Consider the following 16,921-nt stretch of genomic DNA (forward strand, 5'->3'; position numbering starts at 1 on the left):
TTGAAGTGTTTCCATTACCCATTTAGCCAAATTGCGCATTAATAAATTGGCGACAGCCTGTATGCCCTCCCGCCTATCTGTTTAATGTCTCAGGTAGCTCGCAAAAGCCAGCATGGATAGAATGCAAGAATTTACTAATATTTTCCATATTCTAATAATTATCATGTGCCTGAACGTATCGTCTCGGTCTGTGCCATGGTGAAACTTGCACTCCTGTAGATCTGAAATAATTGAATGTTGAAACTTGCATCCAGCCAACCAGAAAAGCAAGGCGAAATAATTCAGCCAATCTTGAAAGTCAGGACAAGGATCCTGAAAATAAACATTATTTTTGTAGTTTAAAAATAGATTTAGAATAGTGGAGCTTTATAGTTACGTGTTGACATCACGTGCTCCATGTATCTTCAAAATTATTCGACAATCATATTTTATTCGAAAAACACAGTTTTCATCTATTTTGGCGCAATAAAGAAAGTTTGACTAAATAAAAATTCATCCCTGTCAAATGGATAAAAAATGTTGTCAATCTTTAGAAAATGTCTCCTATATCTGCCGTTTCCATTACACATGGTGCAATGATTTTTTGGGGTGACATTGCTTTTGTCGAGTAAACCTGGGTCAATGGAAACCTGTCTATTGACTGCTGTTGTTATATGAACACAGTCCTACCCTGTCCTGATAAGTGCTCTACCAGAGTTGCCTTGGCAGAGTGTTAGGTAGACTATTACCTGTCCCAGAGCGCCATGCCCTCCCAGCGTTGGCGCGACTCGGAGGTGCCCGCTCGGCACCCATGCCTCAGATGGCGCCATGTGGTTTGTCATCAGGGCACTAATGTCATACCTGCCGCTGCCTGCATCACCATCACCCTGACACTAAATTACTGTGGCATTCTGGGAGACTGTAAATTAGCCCCGACTATATTCAATTAGTCACTTAAACCAGATGACACTTCTATCACACAAATTGACAACCCTTCTGTGCAGCCTGCGTGTCAGCCGCAGCAATAAATGACTCGGTAATCGTCTGGTTTTACTATGTTGCCTTCTCTAGAGGAGAGCGGGAGGAGGGATGAAGGAGATATGAATAAAATAGAAGGGAGGTAGCGTACTTAGAGAAGAGAGTCCGAACACAACATACTCACAGAAGGCACAACACATAACCACTCCCTTTTCTCGTAGTGCTGGTTAGATAGATGCATTAACAGTTACCTATTGAGATAAGTTGTGTAACAATTGGCATGCTTTTCCCAACCAAAACATTTCCATTTGGAAGAAAAACATTATACAGCCTGGTTGAATAAGTAGGGGAGAAAAGTGAAGCTGTTTGCACCCGTCCAAAAATAGAGTTGTTAGGCGCTGGGTGCTCTTGTCTCCATGGTGACGGCAGTACAGTGGTGTTGGCGCTACTGGTGTCTTGTGATGGTGGGGAGGACCTACTCAAATGCAAGCTCACACACACACACACACACACACACACACACACACACACACACACACACACAAGCCTTCTAACATTGCTGCGGTAGCACTCTCATGAATATACAGCAGTGTTTGTTGATGTTTACCAAATTCAGAGAAGTCCAATTTTTGCTCTAGCTGAGCAGGCAGTTTTTGAGCCATGAAATTAGTTGACCTATCAAAATAATATTACTAATCAGGCAGCCCTCATTAGAGGCAAATTAATATCAAGTGTTGAATCAACAAATCCTTCCTATATTAAAACAATGTTTTTATACATTGTAGCACAGTTTTTGGTTCTTTATGATCTGAAAGATTATGCTAAATACTGTCCATGCATACTAATTTGTTTCCAAAGAAGGAACACTGATTAAAGATATTCTTAAAGGGGATTCACCCACCCCTTTCTCCTCACTGTCACAACAATGAGTTAAAGAGACAGACCCTAATGTTGTATAATAACAGCCAAAGAACACTGCTCAATCAATCGGGTTATACCCTTCAGCCAAGATTCACACACATTGATCTAATTGGCTAAGCGTTTGTCGTCGGGTAGATTTGAATCTGTTTGTCCCTTTCTCTGTATGTTGAGACCTGAACAGTAATGTTAATGCTGATGATCTGAGCTCTGCTCGTTAAGCCTGGGTGCAGCAGCACTGCTTTGTTCCTTCCTAATCATCTCCTATGGAGAATGGTTCTCAGACATTTCACATTTACATTTTAGTCATTTAGCAGACGCTCTTATCCAGAGCGACTTACAGTTAGTGAGTGCATACATTATTTTTTTTCATACTGGCCCCCTGTGGGAATTGAACCCACAACCCTGGCGTTGCAAACGCCATGCTCTACCAACTGAGCTACATCCCTGCCAGCCATTCCCTCCCCTACCCTGGACGACGCTGGGCCAATTGTGCGCCGCCCCATGGGTCTCCCGGTCGCGGCCGGCTACGACAGAGCCTGGATTCGAACCAGGATCTCTAGTGGCACAGCTAGCACTGCGATGCAGTGCCTTAGACCACTGTGCCACTAGGGATTTCCGACATGCAGTACAGAAACAGAAACAGTGGGTTTGAAGTAGAACAATACAATAAAATGTAGTCACGTGTAGAAAGTAGTTAGTCTCTTATGAGGACTGAGCATGTCTCTTTCTCTTATGTTCATGTTGACAGTAGTCACAACCCACTGACTTAGAAACATGTACTTTATGCTCAGGTTAGTGTGTTATTGTAAACCTAAAGGTCAGTGGGAATCTGAAAGTTTGTCACTGTATCAGCCACTGCCGACCAATGACAGAGCAAAAAGAGTCATAGTGATGGTCATGTCCGTCAGTGGTTACGATGAGACAGAGAACAGGCTAGAGGTCATGATGAGGTAATGAGTCGTGAGTCTGTGCGTGTGTGTGTGCGTGCGTGTTTATTTGTATGTGTGTGTGTCTGGTGTGTGTGTGTGGTGCGGGAGCCTCAGCCCTGGCCCGGTCTCTCCTCCAGCACCTCAGGTGTTTTGTGAGGTAGAAGTAATTGAGTTTCCCCAGGGGCCGATTGTCTGGTAATCCCCCTGAAATGAAGTTTACCGCAGCTGTGTCTGTGTCGTGGGTATGGGTCTCAACACGCAGCGAACGGACAAAGAGAGAGAAAAGGAGAGAGAGGAGAGAGAGACACACATTAAGTGGATAGATTCATGTAGTCAGATGAGCAGCAGCAGAAATAGATCAAGAGTGAAGGAGATAAATAGAGAGAGAGAGAGAGAGAGAGGCGGAGAGAAATGGGGAGAGAGAGATGGGGACTGGAAGAGGGAGAGAGGGAGTATTATTAAGTGGAGGGATCCCCTCGTGCTACAGGGAGATGAGCTGTAGCAGGAATGGGGTCACCTATACCATGATCAAAGTTCCCTCAAAAACAATTAGGCACTGAGCAAATTTCAGGTCTGCTGAGTGCAAACTTGAACGTTGTGAAAATTCTGTGCAACTTCCAGCGTGCGCTTTTTCTGTGAACGCTGAACACCCACTTTAAGTTACAGTTTTAACAGTGGCCAAGTAGGCTACTGTGGCTATTTGATCATAATGTAGGCCTACCAGAGTGGCCTACCATCAAAAACAACGGAGAAAATTCATCCCATAACATCTTAACATGGAAATAGTTGTTCTATCATTCAGCCTACAGTGGCAGCAAATGTGTGGTGCTCAATGTAGGCCTACATTCCATGGGACTTGACATTAACCTGTTTATCCAATTGTCCTTCAGACAAGAAGGTGACTGAAAATGTTGTTGTGTTGTTTGATGCAAGAAACCACTTTACAAAATAAAATGCATTATTATTCCCATACCATTATTACAGAGAATCAGACAAATCTGCCTATTGGCTACTTAGCTTATTCAAGCCTGTCTCAAAATACAACACTGTCCTTTTAAGACAAAAAAAGCTCTTTACCTGACTTGCTTTTCAAAGATGTCTAGAAATGTACACGTTTTGTGCTCTTGTAGGAAGCAATCACTCCCCTATTGCTGACTACAAATATTCTATAACTGGGCTAATAACTCACTAACTAGCAAAGGATATGAACAAAATGTGCACACATGGCTACATGCAGCTCTTGCTTCGATCTCAAAACAAGCCCATTATTAACACCACAGCTGTAAACACAGTCCAGTTCAAAGTAAATGGCACAGATCCATATATGGCAATGGTCTATTTCCATATAGACCTACTGCAGCTCTGATCGGTAATGCCGCACCTGTCTGTGTAGAGTAAAGGCTGAGTCATGCACAATAGAATCCTACTCCGATGTGTTCTGCCTACAACAAAATCTCTTGCATAGTTTGTTTTGTTTTGGTATGTTGCATTGAAAGGGGCTAACATTGCGTTGATTCGATCACAATTCCCACAGTAAAGGGAAACGTTGATAGTGTTAACTAACTAACAGGGAAAACTCTAGAAAGTTGAGTGAAGTTCAATCTCGTGCTTCTCTCAGTGGGCTGATATTTCTTCTGAGCTCTGTGCCGCAGTCCCAGGGGGGCAGCACGGCAGTCTCGGGCTACTGCGCACCTGCGCACGCGAGCAGCTTAGAGGGAACATTGACTATGATGGAAATGGAATCCTGTCTATGCCCCTACTGATACTTTCAACAAAAAAACCACTTTAGCTACATCAACTAAACTAACATACATACACAATCCACAAAGTACTTCCTACCACACTCATGTAAGTGTAGGCCCACCTACCTGAAAGCCAGTTACACCACACAGAGCCTCTGAAAATAGCAGTAAGTAACATAGTTAGCTGATCCCAGATCAGTTATCTCTGTGTAGAAGGCAGAAGATGTGGCTCAGGGTGGAGGGCTCTGGTGGGACTGGGATTAGCCCAGGTCTGCTGGGGCTCCAGAAGGCAGGGAGGGAAGCTGGCAGGGCCTTGATGTGGCATTAATGGAGGATGAAGGGAAGAGAGGAAGGTGGAGAAATAAAGGGAGGAGAGGAGAGATGACGGGAGGAGAGGCGATATGGAGGAAATAGAGGAGGAGAGATCAAGGTGTATTCATGGCATCATCCTAAAGGACCACCTCTACAGTGTTTATGTCACGCGGTGGAAAACTAACCAGGTTCTTAGGATCTGGGTTGAGCAGGCAGTGTGAAATAGAGGCAGACATAGGATCAGTTTTCAAACAAGGCATTACTTTCTCCATAAAACATTTCAAATGAGTTTATAACATCAATCCATATTCGTTGTCAAGTTATCCATACTTTGCTTTCACTTCTCAGTTCTTCTATTTTCATTATTTGACTTTTTTATTTTTTTTATTTTTTTATTTCACCTTCATTTAACCAGGTAAGCCAGTTGAGAACATGTTCTCATTTACAACTGCGACCTGGCCAAGATAAAGCATAGCAGTGCAATAAAAACAACACAGAGTTACATATGGGGTAAAAAACATAAAGTCAAAAATACAACAGAAAATATATATATACAGTGTGTGCAAATGTAGCAAGTTATGGAGGTAAGGCAATAAATAGGCTATAGTGCAAAATAATTACAATAGTATTAACACTGGAATGCTAGATGTGCAAGAGATTATGTGCAAATAGAGATACTGGGGTGCAAAATAGCAAAATAAATAACAATATAGGGATGAGGTAGTTGGGTGGGCTAATTTCAGATGGGCTGTGTACAGGTGCAGTGATCGGTAAGGTGCTCTGACAACTGATGCTTAAAGTTATTGAGGGAGATAAGAGTCTCCAGCTTCAGAGATTTTTGCAATTCGTTCCAGTCATTGGCAGCAGAGAACTGGAAGGAATGGCGGCCAAAGGAGGTGTTGGCTTTGGGAATGACCAGTGAGATATACCTGCTGGAGCGCAGACTACGGGTGGGTGCTGCTATGGTGACCAATGAGCTAAGATAAGGCGGGGATTTGCCTAGCAGTGATTTATAGATGGCCTAGAGCCAGTGGGTTTGACGACGAACATGTAGTGAGGACCAGCCAACAAGAGCGTACAGGTCACAGTGGTGGGTAGTGTATGGGGCTTTGGAGACAAAACGGATGGCACTGTGATAGACTACATCCAATTTGCTGAGTAGAGTGATGGAGGCTATTTTGTAAATGACATCGCCGAAGTCAAGGATCGGTAGGATAGTCAGTTTTACGAGGGCATGTTTGGCAGCATGAGTGAAGGAGGCTTTGTTGCGAAATAGGAAGCCGATTCTAGATTTAACTTTGGATTGGAGATTCTTTATGTGAGTCTGGAAGTTGAGTTTACAGTCTAACCAGACACCTAGGTATTTGTAGTTGTCCACATACTCTAGGTCAGACCCGTCCGAGAGTGGTGATTCTAGTCGGGTGGGCGGGTGCCAGCAGCGTTCGATTGAAAAGCATGCATTTAGTTTTACTAGTGTTTAAGAGCAGTTGGAGGCTACTGAAGGAGTGTTGTATGGCATTGAAGCTCGTTTGGAGGTTTGTTAACACAGTGTCCAATGAAGGGCCAGATGTATACAAAATGGTGTCGTCTGCGTAGAGGTGGATCTGAGAGTCACCAGCAGCAAGAGCGACATCATTGATATACACGGAGAAAAGTGTCGGCCCAAGAATTGAACCCTGTGGCACCCCCATAGAGACTGCCATAGGTCCAGACAACAGGCCCTCCGATTTGACACACTGAACTCTATCTGAGAAGTAGTTGGTGAACCAGGCGAGGCAGTCATTTGAGAAACCAAGGCTATTTAGTCTGCCAATAAGAATGCGGTGGTTGACAGAGTCGAAAGCCTTGGCCAGGTCGATGAAGACGGCTGCACAGTACTGTCTATTATCAATCGCGGTTATAATATCGTTTAGGACCTTGAGCGTGGCTGAAGTGCACCCATGACCAGCTCGAAACCGGATTGCATAGCGGAGAAGGTACGGTGGTATTCGAAATGGTCGGTGATCTGTTTGTTAACTTGGCTTTCAAATACTTTCGAAAGGCAGGGCAGGATGGATATAGGTCTGTAGCAGTTTGGATCTAGAGTGTCACCCCCTTTGAAGAGGGGGATGACCGCGGCAGCTTTCCAATCTCTGGGGATCTCAGACGTTATGAAAGAGAGGTTGAACAGACTAGTAATAGGGGTTGCGACAATTTCGGCGGCTAGTTTTAGAAAGAAAGGGTCCAGATTGTCTAGCCCAGCTGATTTGTAGGGGTCCAGATTTTGCAGCGCTTTCAAAACATCAGCTGTCTGAATTTGTGTGAAGGAGAAGCGGGGGGGCATGGGCAAGTTGCAGCAGAGGGTGCAGAGTTGGTGGCCGGGGTAGTGGTAGCCAGATGGAAAGCATGGCCAGCTGTAGCAAAATGCTTGTTGAAATTCTCGATTATTGTAGATTTATCGGTGGTGATAGTGTTTCCTAGCCTCAGTGCAGTGGGCAGCTGGGAGGAAGTGCTCTTATTCTCCATGGACTTTACAGTGTCCCAAAACTTTTTGGAGTTAGTGCTACAGGATGCAAATTTCTGTTTGAAAAAAGTTAGCCTTTGCTTTCCTGACTGCTTGTGTATATTGGTTCCTAACTTCCCTGAAAAGTTGCATATCGCGGGGGCTATTTGATGCTAATGCTGTACGCCACAGGATGTTTTTGTGCTGGTCAAGGGCAGTCAAGTCTGAGGAGAACCAGGGGCTATATCGGTTCTTAGTTCTGTATTTTTTGAATGGGGCATGTTTATTTAAGATTGAGAGGAAATTACTTTTAAGGAACAACCAGGCATCCTCTACTGACGGAATGAGATCTATATCCATCCAGGATACCTGGGCCAGGTCAATTAGGAAGGCCTGCTCGCTAAAGTTTAGGGAGCGTTTGACAGTGATGAGGGGTGGTCGTTTGACCGCGGACCCGTTACGGACGCAGGCAATAAGGCAGTGATCGCTGAGATCCTGGTTGAAGACAGCTGAGGTGTATTTAGAGGGTATGTTAGTCAGGATGATATCTATGAGGGTACCCATGTTTACGGATTTAGGGTTGTACCTGGTAGGTTCGTTGATAATTTGCGTGAGGTTGAGGGAATCTAGTTTGGATTGTAGGATGGCTGGGGGATTAAGCATATCCCAATTTAGGTCACCAAGCAGTACGAACTCTGAGGATAAATGGGGGGCAATCAATTCACATATGGTGTCCAGGGCACAGCTGGGGGCTGAGGGGGGTCTGTAGCAAGCGGCAACAGTGAGAGACTTATTTCTGGAAAGGTGGATTTTTTGGAGTTTGGGCACAGACCTGGATAGTATGATAGAGCTCTGCAGGCTATCTCTACAGTAGATTGCAACTCCACCCCCTTTGGAAGTTCTATCTAGACGGAAAATGTTATAGTTGGGGATGGAAATTTCAGAATTTTTGGTGGCCTTCCTGAGCCAGGATTCAGACACTGCTAGAACATCAGGGTTGGCGGAGTGTGCTAAAGCAGTGAATAACTCAAACTTAGGAAGTAGACTTCTGATATTTATGTGCAAGAAACCAAGACTTTTGCGATTACAGAAGTCAGCAAATGATAGCGCCTGGGGAGTAGGAGTGATACTGAGGGCTGCCAGGGCCTGGGTTAGCCTCTACATCACCAGAGGAACAGAGGAGGACTAGAATAAGGATACGGCTAAAGGCTTTAAGAACTGGTCTTCTAGTGCGTTGGGTACATAGAATAAAGGGGGCAGATTTCCGGGTGTTATAGAAAAGATTCAGGGCATTATGTACAGACAAGGATATGGAAGGATATGAGTAAAGTGGAGGTAAACCTAAGCGTTGGGTAACAATGAAAGAGATAGCATCGCTGGAGGCATCAATTGAGTCGGTCTCCGCGTGTATAGGGGGTGGGACAAAGGAGCTATCTAAGGCAGGTTTAGCTGGGCTGGGGGGTCTACAGTGAAATAGTACAATTAGAAATAACCGAAACAACAATAAGCTAACCATGTTTGGGCTGAGGCTAAACATAAACAGGATGTAGTACCGTAAAAAGGAACAGTCCAGCAGACATCAGCTGTATAGCTGAGTTATCATAAGGTCCGTGAACAGCAATAGGATAGTTCGAGTAAGAGGCCACGGCTAGCGTGTGCTAGCGGGCCGGGGCTAGCAGATGGAATCTTCGTGGTTAACGTCGTAACCACATCATACGATTTCGTCGGGCAGACCAGTCGTGTAGGATCGGCGGGGCTCCGTGTCAACACTAGGTGGTCCCGTCCCGGTTGACAGAGAGGTAGATAGCCGGGAGATGGGCCTAGCTCAGGATGATTAGCCAGACCACAGCGTCCATTCCGTTGCAGCTAGCTGGTAGCGATGAATCCGGAGTTAAAGGTCCAGTGATTCAGTGATTCTGGCGGAAAAACCGATATGTTCTGGGTCGACAACGCGCTGTGCAGACTGGCCGAATATCCGGTGATTAATGTCCAGTGACCAAATCAATCCCGCAGAAAAAAAATCCAATGCTCTGGGTGAAATACCGCCAGCTGTGGCTAATAGCAAGTAGCCAGTCAGCTGGCTAGCTAGTTTCAACTGGAGACTCCAGATAAAGGTAAGTCAATAATAGAATCCGTTCCACATTGAGTGAGGCGGGTTGCAGGAAAGTATATTTTGTAGAAGGATGAAAAGTCTGATAGGGAAATATGTACGAAAAATACAAAAAAACAGGGTATTTACAGGCTATTTACAGACACACGACAAAAACAGAACTGCACTACTATGCCATCTTGGATTCATAAGAGACTTCATTTAAGACTTTAAAAACCATGCTAATTAAAATCACAGAACAAACATGCAAACCAAACAAAATAAAACAAAGGGGTATAGGAAGCAACACAGTCCAGCAGGCAGGCATCCATATTATTTTCTCAGAACTTAGTCACAACAGCACAACTCCATTAACATTGTGCTCTCACCAAACGTGTCAGCTACAAGCTCTCTGCAAAAGGATCCACCATACTGCATAACTTCCTGTGGGCGGCCACCTAGAACACAAAAAGAGGGGGGTTTAAAGAGCCACTGAACATGCCGATTGACACGTGTGTTTTTCTGTTGCTTATTAGAAAAATGTGATTTCAGTCTTGGAGGTGTGTTTCCTGACCGATTCCGCGTTTGGTTAATGATGTTTGTCCCCCGTGTGACACTGTAGTCAGGAAGCCTATTTCACTTCCTCAAAATCCCCAGAATGAATCTAAGATAACTCAATAAATCTTTAATGAATTTGGACATTTTTGCCGATGATGTTTTAGTTGTGCAATTTTACATCTAACTAAGGTGTTTGGTGCAGTATTTCTCAAGTACATATTTTTGAAATTCCATTTTGCATTGATTAGAGATCTCCGACTTCACGTTGCTACTCATGGAGCTTCTGACTGTAGTGCCAACAATAATAAGCTACTCGTGTGTAACCTGTGTAGGCTATACAGTCTTTTTCTGAGGCGCACGTAATAAAAAATGAATATTCTCGCAAGTATTTGAATACTAACGTCCTTTCGGATATTCCAAAATTTGAAAAACCGTTCCCATCCCTAGTGTAAATCCCCTCACACAGAGATGTGCCCGACCCTGCGCTCTGTTACTAGAGGGCATGGATGTGGCAGCATGGCAGCACTGTGCACAATTAATGCCAGGCAGGACAGAAGAGGACTGGGCAGGACACAGCAGCAAAGCTACTGTTTGGCCCTGATGTTGCCTGCCGTAAGTCTGAGAAAACAGTTACAATATGGCTTAACAGCTATAGCTACAATAACAGCTTCACTTTGAGAAAAAGAGCACAAACCAACCATCGTCCCTGTTAGCCTTTTTTCAGCGAGGGTGAGAGTTTATATATATTTTTTAAAGCATTATGTAACCTTTTTAAGACTACATCTTTTGCCTCTCTCCAACCCTGCTCACACTATGAAAACTTCCTCTCTCTTCCGGAATTCTAGTGTAGTCCTCTGTGGTGGCGGGCTGCCTCTCTATCCCTTGGCATACGAATGCAGTGTGGCCAGGGGAGATTGTCAGGTTCCTGGCTAGCACGGTGACAGTAGGACAAAGGTGTGAGCGGGTTTGGCATAAGAGGGCAGAGCCAGGCTGAGGGAGGTCTCTCTTTAGCCTGCTAAGCTAAGCGCTACTGTAGCTAACTCCATTGAGTAGACTGGGGTAGAGTGAATGGATATGGTTGGCAGGAATAGTGGGGGCAGGAGTCTTAGCTTTATGTTGTTTTCTACTTGGATTAGGTCCGCTCCTATGATGGCGACACTGTGCTACCTGCTGCAGTTTACAACATAGTCATATATTTAGATGGAAAACTGAGACTGAGACATGGTTTCACTAAATACTATTTATTGGTGGATAAAGCATGTGCCTACCATATTCTTCACAAGTTATTAGACTTTTTCCCTCCATTTGTTGACAGGATTGTGAGTAACTCTCTCTTTTTCCCAGTAGGTCCCCCAGGTCCTCTGGTACTGGCCTTTTAACTATCCCAAAGCCTAGGACCAAGAGGCATGGAGAGGCAGCATTTAGTTATTATGCCCCCAGCCTCTGGAATAGCCTGCCAGAGAACCTGAGGGGGGCCGAAACTGTGGACATATTAAAAAGAGATCTTAAAACACACATTTTTAGCTTTGCTTTTCCTTATGCTTTTTTATTCTTTAATTTTTTAAAGTGTTATTCATTCGTTTTTTATCCTTTTATGTTTGTTGTGAAGTAAATATTTCAGTTATTTTTTTCATAGTTTTTTTTATTTATTTTAATTTTTTATATATATTTTTTTATATTAGCATTCCATGTCTGAAATGTGCTGTATAAATAAAGCTTGATTCTCCTCCCCAGCCATATTCAACCTCATTCCAGTGGGGCTTCGAGTGGTGGCGATCCAGGGAGTTCAGACCAAGCTCTACCTGGCCATGAACAGCGAGGGCTTCCTGTACACATCAGTAAGTCTCTCAAACACACACAGAGCACAGAAGTGCTAACCTCTCCTGCTCTCCCTGGTATAACACAGGGCTCCATATGGTCAGCTTGCAACAAATGTATCAACCCCTTTCCTAACCTCACAATCATTAAGAACTACCTCCAAGAAATATTGCTTCCTTCATTTCTCCCTGCTACTTTCTGGCACAAACCCATTTGCAGTGCATAGTCAATGCTACATCATCACAGTGCATGCAGAATACTGAGCTCCCACCGTAATGACATGTTTCCAAACAGGTGTCCCCAGTTGTTTACCATCTGTGCCCCAGCCATGCCTCTCTCACCAGGTGGCTAGAGTGGGTGTGCAAGCAGGGGGCCCAGCTGGCAGCATGATTTCTTGTGGCGGAGGTGATGAATGTGTGTGTGCCTACTAATGTGAGTGTGTTTGTGTAGGTTTATAGGCATACAGATGATGTGTGTGCACTGGTAATGATGAGGGCATAAGAGGAGTAGAGTGTGTTTGTTATGTTTATGTGTGTGTGTGTGTGTGTGTGTGTGTGTGTGTGTGTGTGTGTGTGTGCGTTGGGGTGCTTATGTCACCAGAGTACCCCCCTCCCTTCGGCTGACCTTCCGGACCGGCTGTATGGAGCTGAAATGCCGGGTTACTATGGTGACATGAACAGCTGGAAGGAACAGATGCAGTATGTAGGCTGCATGAAGCCATGGCACACTCCATCCATCCTGTAGAGAGAGAGAGTCTATGTCATGGAAAGAGCAGGTGTTCTTAATGTTTTGTGCACTCAGTGTAGACTGACCAGGTGAATGCAGGTGAAAGCTATGATCCTTTATTGATGTCACTTGTTAAACCCACTTCAATCAGTGTAGATGAAGGGGAGGAGACAGGTTAAAGAAGGATTTTGTAAGCCTGGAGATAATTGAGACATGGATTGTGTGTGTGGCATTCAGAGGGTGAATCGGCAAGACAAAATATTTGAGTGCCTTTGAACGGGGTATGGTAGTAGGTGCCAGGCGCACCGGTTAGACTGTGTCAAGAACTGCAACGCTGCTGGGGTTTTTCACACTCAACAGTTTCCCATGTGTATCAAGAAAGGTCCAACTCCCAAAGGACATCCAGCCAACTTGAAACAACTGTGGGAAGTATTGGAGTCAACATGGGCCAGCATCCCTGTGGAACGCTTTCAACACCTTGTAGAGTCCATGCCCAGACAAATTGAGGCTGTTCTGAGGGCGAAAGGGGTGCAACTCAATACTCAGTGTTCAAAACATGAAAACTCTCCAAATAGTAGATTTCATTTGATCAACTACAACTTTAGAATCCATTCTCAATGGTCCAGGGTTTCTTGGCCATAAACAGCCCTTGGCAGGGATTCAATCCGATCGCGCATTGACACCAATTCACCATTTAAAGTTAATATCCGATTCAGCCTACAAATGCAGCATTTACCGTGAATGCGGTCTTCGTGAACGTGGGAACATTGCCTTTAAAAGCTGCGTTGTCCACAAATCACGATGCGATTGAATCCTGGCCCTTGTCTCACTAAGCCTGATCTGACTGTAGTCATGGGCCGTAGTACAGTAGAAGGAACCTTAAAGCCTGAGTGTAATTACTAATTACATCCCAATGAATATTATCACAGAGTAGAAACATATCCACTGGGATCGACAAAGCTGAGTAGGCCTGAGGCGAAAAACAGAGAAATAATACAAATAAAACTCCCCCCTACACCTTCCCTCCTTCCCCTGTAATTAAAACATATGCACTGAGCTGCTGCTTTAATATCATTTAATTTAATAAAGATGGATCTTGCCTGGACTCCACAGGCTGTGTGTGTGTGTGTGTGTGTGTGTGTGTGTGTGTGTGTGTGTGTGTGTGTGTGTGTGTGTGTGTGTGTGTGTGTGTGTGTGTGTGTGTGTGTGTGTGTGTGTGTGTGTGTATGAGAGATATTTATCTCACCTGTGGTGGTGAATCATAGAATAAGCTAAAGCGCTCCCCTCAGGTGAATGTCTGTGTTGTTGTGTGGTTGTACTCTGATCCTCTGCTTCTCTGCTCCCCTGTTCCTCTGCTCCCCTGCTCCCCTGCTCCTCTGCTCTTCTGCTCCCCTGCTCCCCTGCTCCTCTGATCCTCTGCTCCTCTGCTCCCCTGCTCCTCTGCTCCCCAGCTCCTCTGATCCTCTGCTCCTCTGCTCCCCAGCTCCTCTGCTCCCCAGCTCCTCTGATCCTCTGATCCTCTGCTCCCCTGCTCCTCTGATCCTCTGATCCTCTGCTCCCCTGCTCCTCTGATCCTCTGCTCCCCTGCTCCTCTGCTCCCCTGCTCCTCTGATCCTCTGCTCCCCTGCTCCTCTGCTCCCCAGCTCCTCTGATCCTCTGATCCTCTGCTCCTCTGATCCTCTGCTCCCCTGCTCCTCTGATCCTCTGCTCCCCTGCTCCCCTGCTCCTCTGCTCCTCTGATCCTCTACTCCTCTGCTCCCCTACTCCCCTGCTCCTCTGCTCCCCTGCTCCTCTGATCCTCTGCTCCTCTGCTCCCCTGCTCCTCTGCTCCTCTGCTCCCCCCTGCTCCCCTGCTCCTCTGCTCCTCTGATCCTCTACTCCTCTGCTCCTCTGCTCCCCTGCTCCCCTGCTCCTCTGCTCCCCTGCTCCTCTGATCCTCTGCTCCCCTGCTCCCCTGCTCCCCTGCTCTCCTGCTCCTCTGCTCCTCTGCTCCTCTGCTCCCCTGCTCCTCTGCTCCTCTGCTCCTCTACTCCTCTGCTCCTCTGCTCCTCTGCTCCCCTGCTCCTCTTATCCTCTGCTTCTCTACTCCTCTGCTCCTCTGCTCCTCTGCTCCCCTGCTCCTCTGCTCCTCTACTCCTCTGCTCCCCTGCTCCCCTGCTCCTCTGCTCCTCTGCTCCCCTGCTCCTCTACTCCTCTGCTCCTCTGCTCCCCTGCTCCCCTGATCCTCTGCTCCTCTGCTCCTCTACTCCTCTGCTCCTCTGCTCCCCTGCTCCCCTGCTCCCCTGCTCCTCTACTCCTCTGCTCCTCTGATCCTCTGCTCCTCTGCTCCTCTGCTCCCCTACTCCTCTGCTCCCCTGCTCCCCTGCTCCTCTACTCCTCTGCTCCTCTGCTCCCCTGCTCCTCTGCTCCTCTACTCCTCTGCTCTCCTGCTCCTCTGCTCCCCTGCTCCCCTGCTCCTCTGCTCCCCTGCTCCTCTGATCCTCTGCTCCTCTGCTCCTCTCATTCATTACCACATAAAAATAGTTTTTAAAAACAAACTTCAAGGTTATATTAATTTGCTCTAATTTCTTTGATGGTTTGTTGAGATTGTATTCATATGTGTGTTTATCTTTGATCCCAACCTGTAGTAATGTCAAAAGCAGTGATTACTTACCATGATAACAAAATATAGCCTACTGTATTTTAGGTAATCTTTATTTAGCACACTGCTGGTGCTTATAGTCTTGAATTTCGCATACACACTTATACAGCCACCTACGGACTGAGAATGCGCAACCCTCTGGCAGCAACATAGCTTTTAGCCTTGGAAATTGGATGATAGTGGTTGTGGAGTCACGACCACCTTCCGGAGACACTTGAAACCCTACCTCTTTAAGGAATACCTGGAATAGTCTAACAGTAATCCTTCTACACCCCCCTACCCAGGCCCGATTCCTTCGGCCCGAAACCCAAAATCAGAAATATCTTCCTCCGTTAGTAAATCCATTAGCTGCTCCTCTCTGTCTGTCACTCGCTCCCTACGTGCAGCTCGCTCTGCATGCACGCTGCTCATGGCGGCTCGGAGTCTGTGAGTAACCATAGCAAAGGCTCCGCTTGGGCTGCTGAGAGAGCAGTTACCTGTTAGCTACTTTTCGTTACTCTAAACTCCGACAAGGAACATTATTATGTTCTGTGAAATAATCTATCCTGTCTTATATTTGACGAGGTTGAAGCACTTCTGACACCATGTTATGATCTTAGTCAGATATGACTGTACTGCGCAGCAGAGCACATGCAAATCGGTCAGCTTAAAAATGTTAGTGATCAGTTTAGTGATACCCAGGCCATGCCCGTACCCTAGTTATTGATGAAAACCCAGCCCTAACCCAGCCCTTACCCAATGTATAATGTCGGGGCCCATCGGGCTCGGGTCAGGTAGCAGAGCTCTAGCTGTTGTGAAAGTGTGTTTGAATACCTTCTATGCATTTTTTACATATATCGAAAGATTGGGACTACAAGGTTCTATCTACTCTTTTGTCAAAATGTAGTTGTTGACATAACCTTGTTCTGTTCAATGTTCTCTACCTTTATACAACGGGTGGGTCTAACCCTGAATGCTGATTGGTTAAAACCGTGTCTATTCCACAAGTTACCACCGGCTAAATCTATGACGTTAAAATGCCTATTTACTCTGTTCCATCTGACTGCGCAATCCAATGTGTCATCAGCCCAGCCAAGCAGTTTATAAACTTGATGCTATAAAAAGCATCTATAAATTATCTCACATTTCTTTTAGACTAACAACAGCGGAGATTTGTATAAACCTTGCTGTCTGCCTCTCCGACATTTGCAACATTGTTTTAATATTCAAATTAGATCTCCAGCTGTGCCATAGTAATGAACGTGTCGGGACGAGACAGGCCGGCAGGTAGTGTTTCTCAGCCAGTCTAAATCATGAATCAACTGGCATCATTTTTATGGATATATACAAAGAAATGTCAATTGAAAAAAGGTCAAACAAAATGAAGTGCAACCAGTTTGCATTCTTTCCAGCTTCAGTTTGAAGTGATTGTGTTAGCTGTGTTGTTGGCTAGTTCCTATGAACAACAGTGTCCTGACGAGTGAGTAAATGTTCTATGCCAGGCGAAATCACGCCTCATTAGCTCAATGTTATGGATGTATCCAAATAAATGTCACTAGAAAACAACTTAAACAAATGCAGCTACTTTGCTGTTATTCTGGCTGCACTTTTTACATTTACGTCATTTAGCGGACGCTCTTATCCAGAGCGACTTACAGGAGCAATTAGGGTTAAGTGCCTTGCTCAAGGGCACATCGACAGATTTTTCACCTAGTCGGCTCGGGGATTAGAACCAGTGACCTTTCGGTTATTGGCACTACGCTCTTA

The 16,921-nt window shown here is 45.5% G+C and overlaps 1 protein-coding gene across 5 annotated transcripts in view; it reads left to right on the plus strand.

Annotated features, from left to right (window-relative positions):
* LOC121543061 (fibroblast growth factor 13) overlaps positions 1-16,921 on the plus strand; it is a 186,076-nt gene that overhangs the window by 143,161 nt on the left and 25,994 nt on the right. For all 5 annotated transcript variants that reach the window (XM_041852772.2, XM_041852766.2, XM_041852784.2 and 2 more), the window contains one exon: positions 11,725-11,828. In XM_041852772.2, the coding sequence (XP_041708706.1) occupies positions 11,725-11,828 (104 nt within the window). The remainder of the gene's footprint in view (positions 1-11,724; positions 11,829-16,921) is intronic.

Source organism: Coregonus clupeaformis, chromosome 3, assembly GCF_020615455.1.
Source record: "Coregonus clupeaformis isolate EN_2021a chromosome 3, ASM2061545v1, whole genome shotgun sequence".
Classification (NCBI taxonomy): Eukaryota; Metazoa; Chordata; class Actinopteri; order Salmoniformes; family Salmonidae; genus Coregonus; species Coregonus clupeaformis.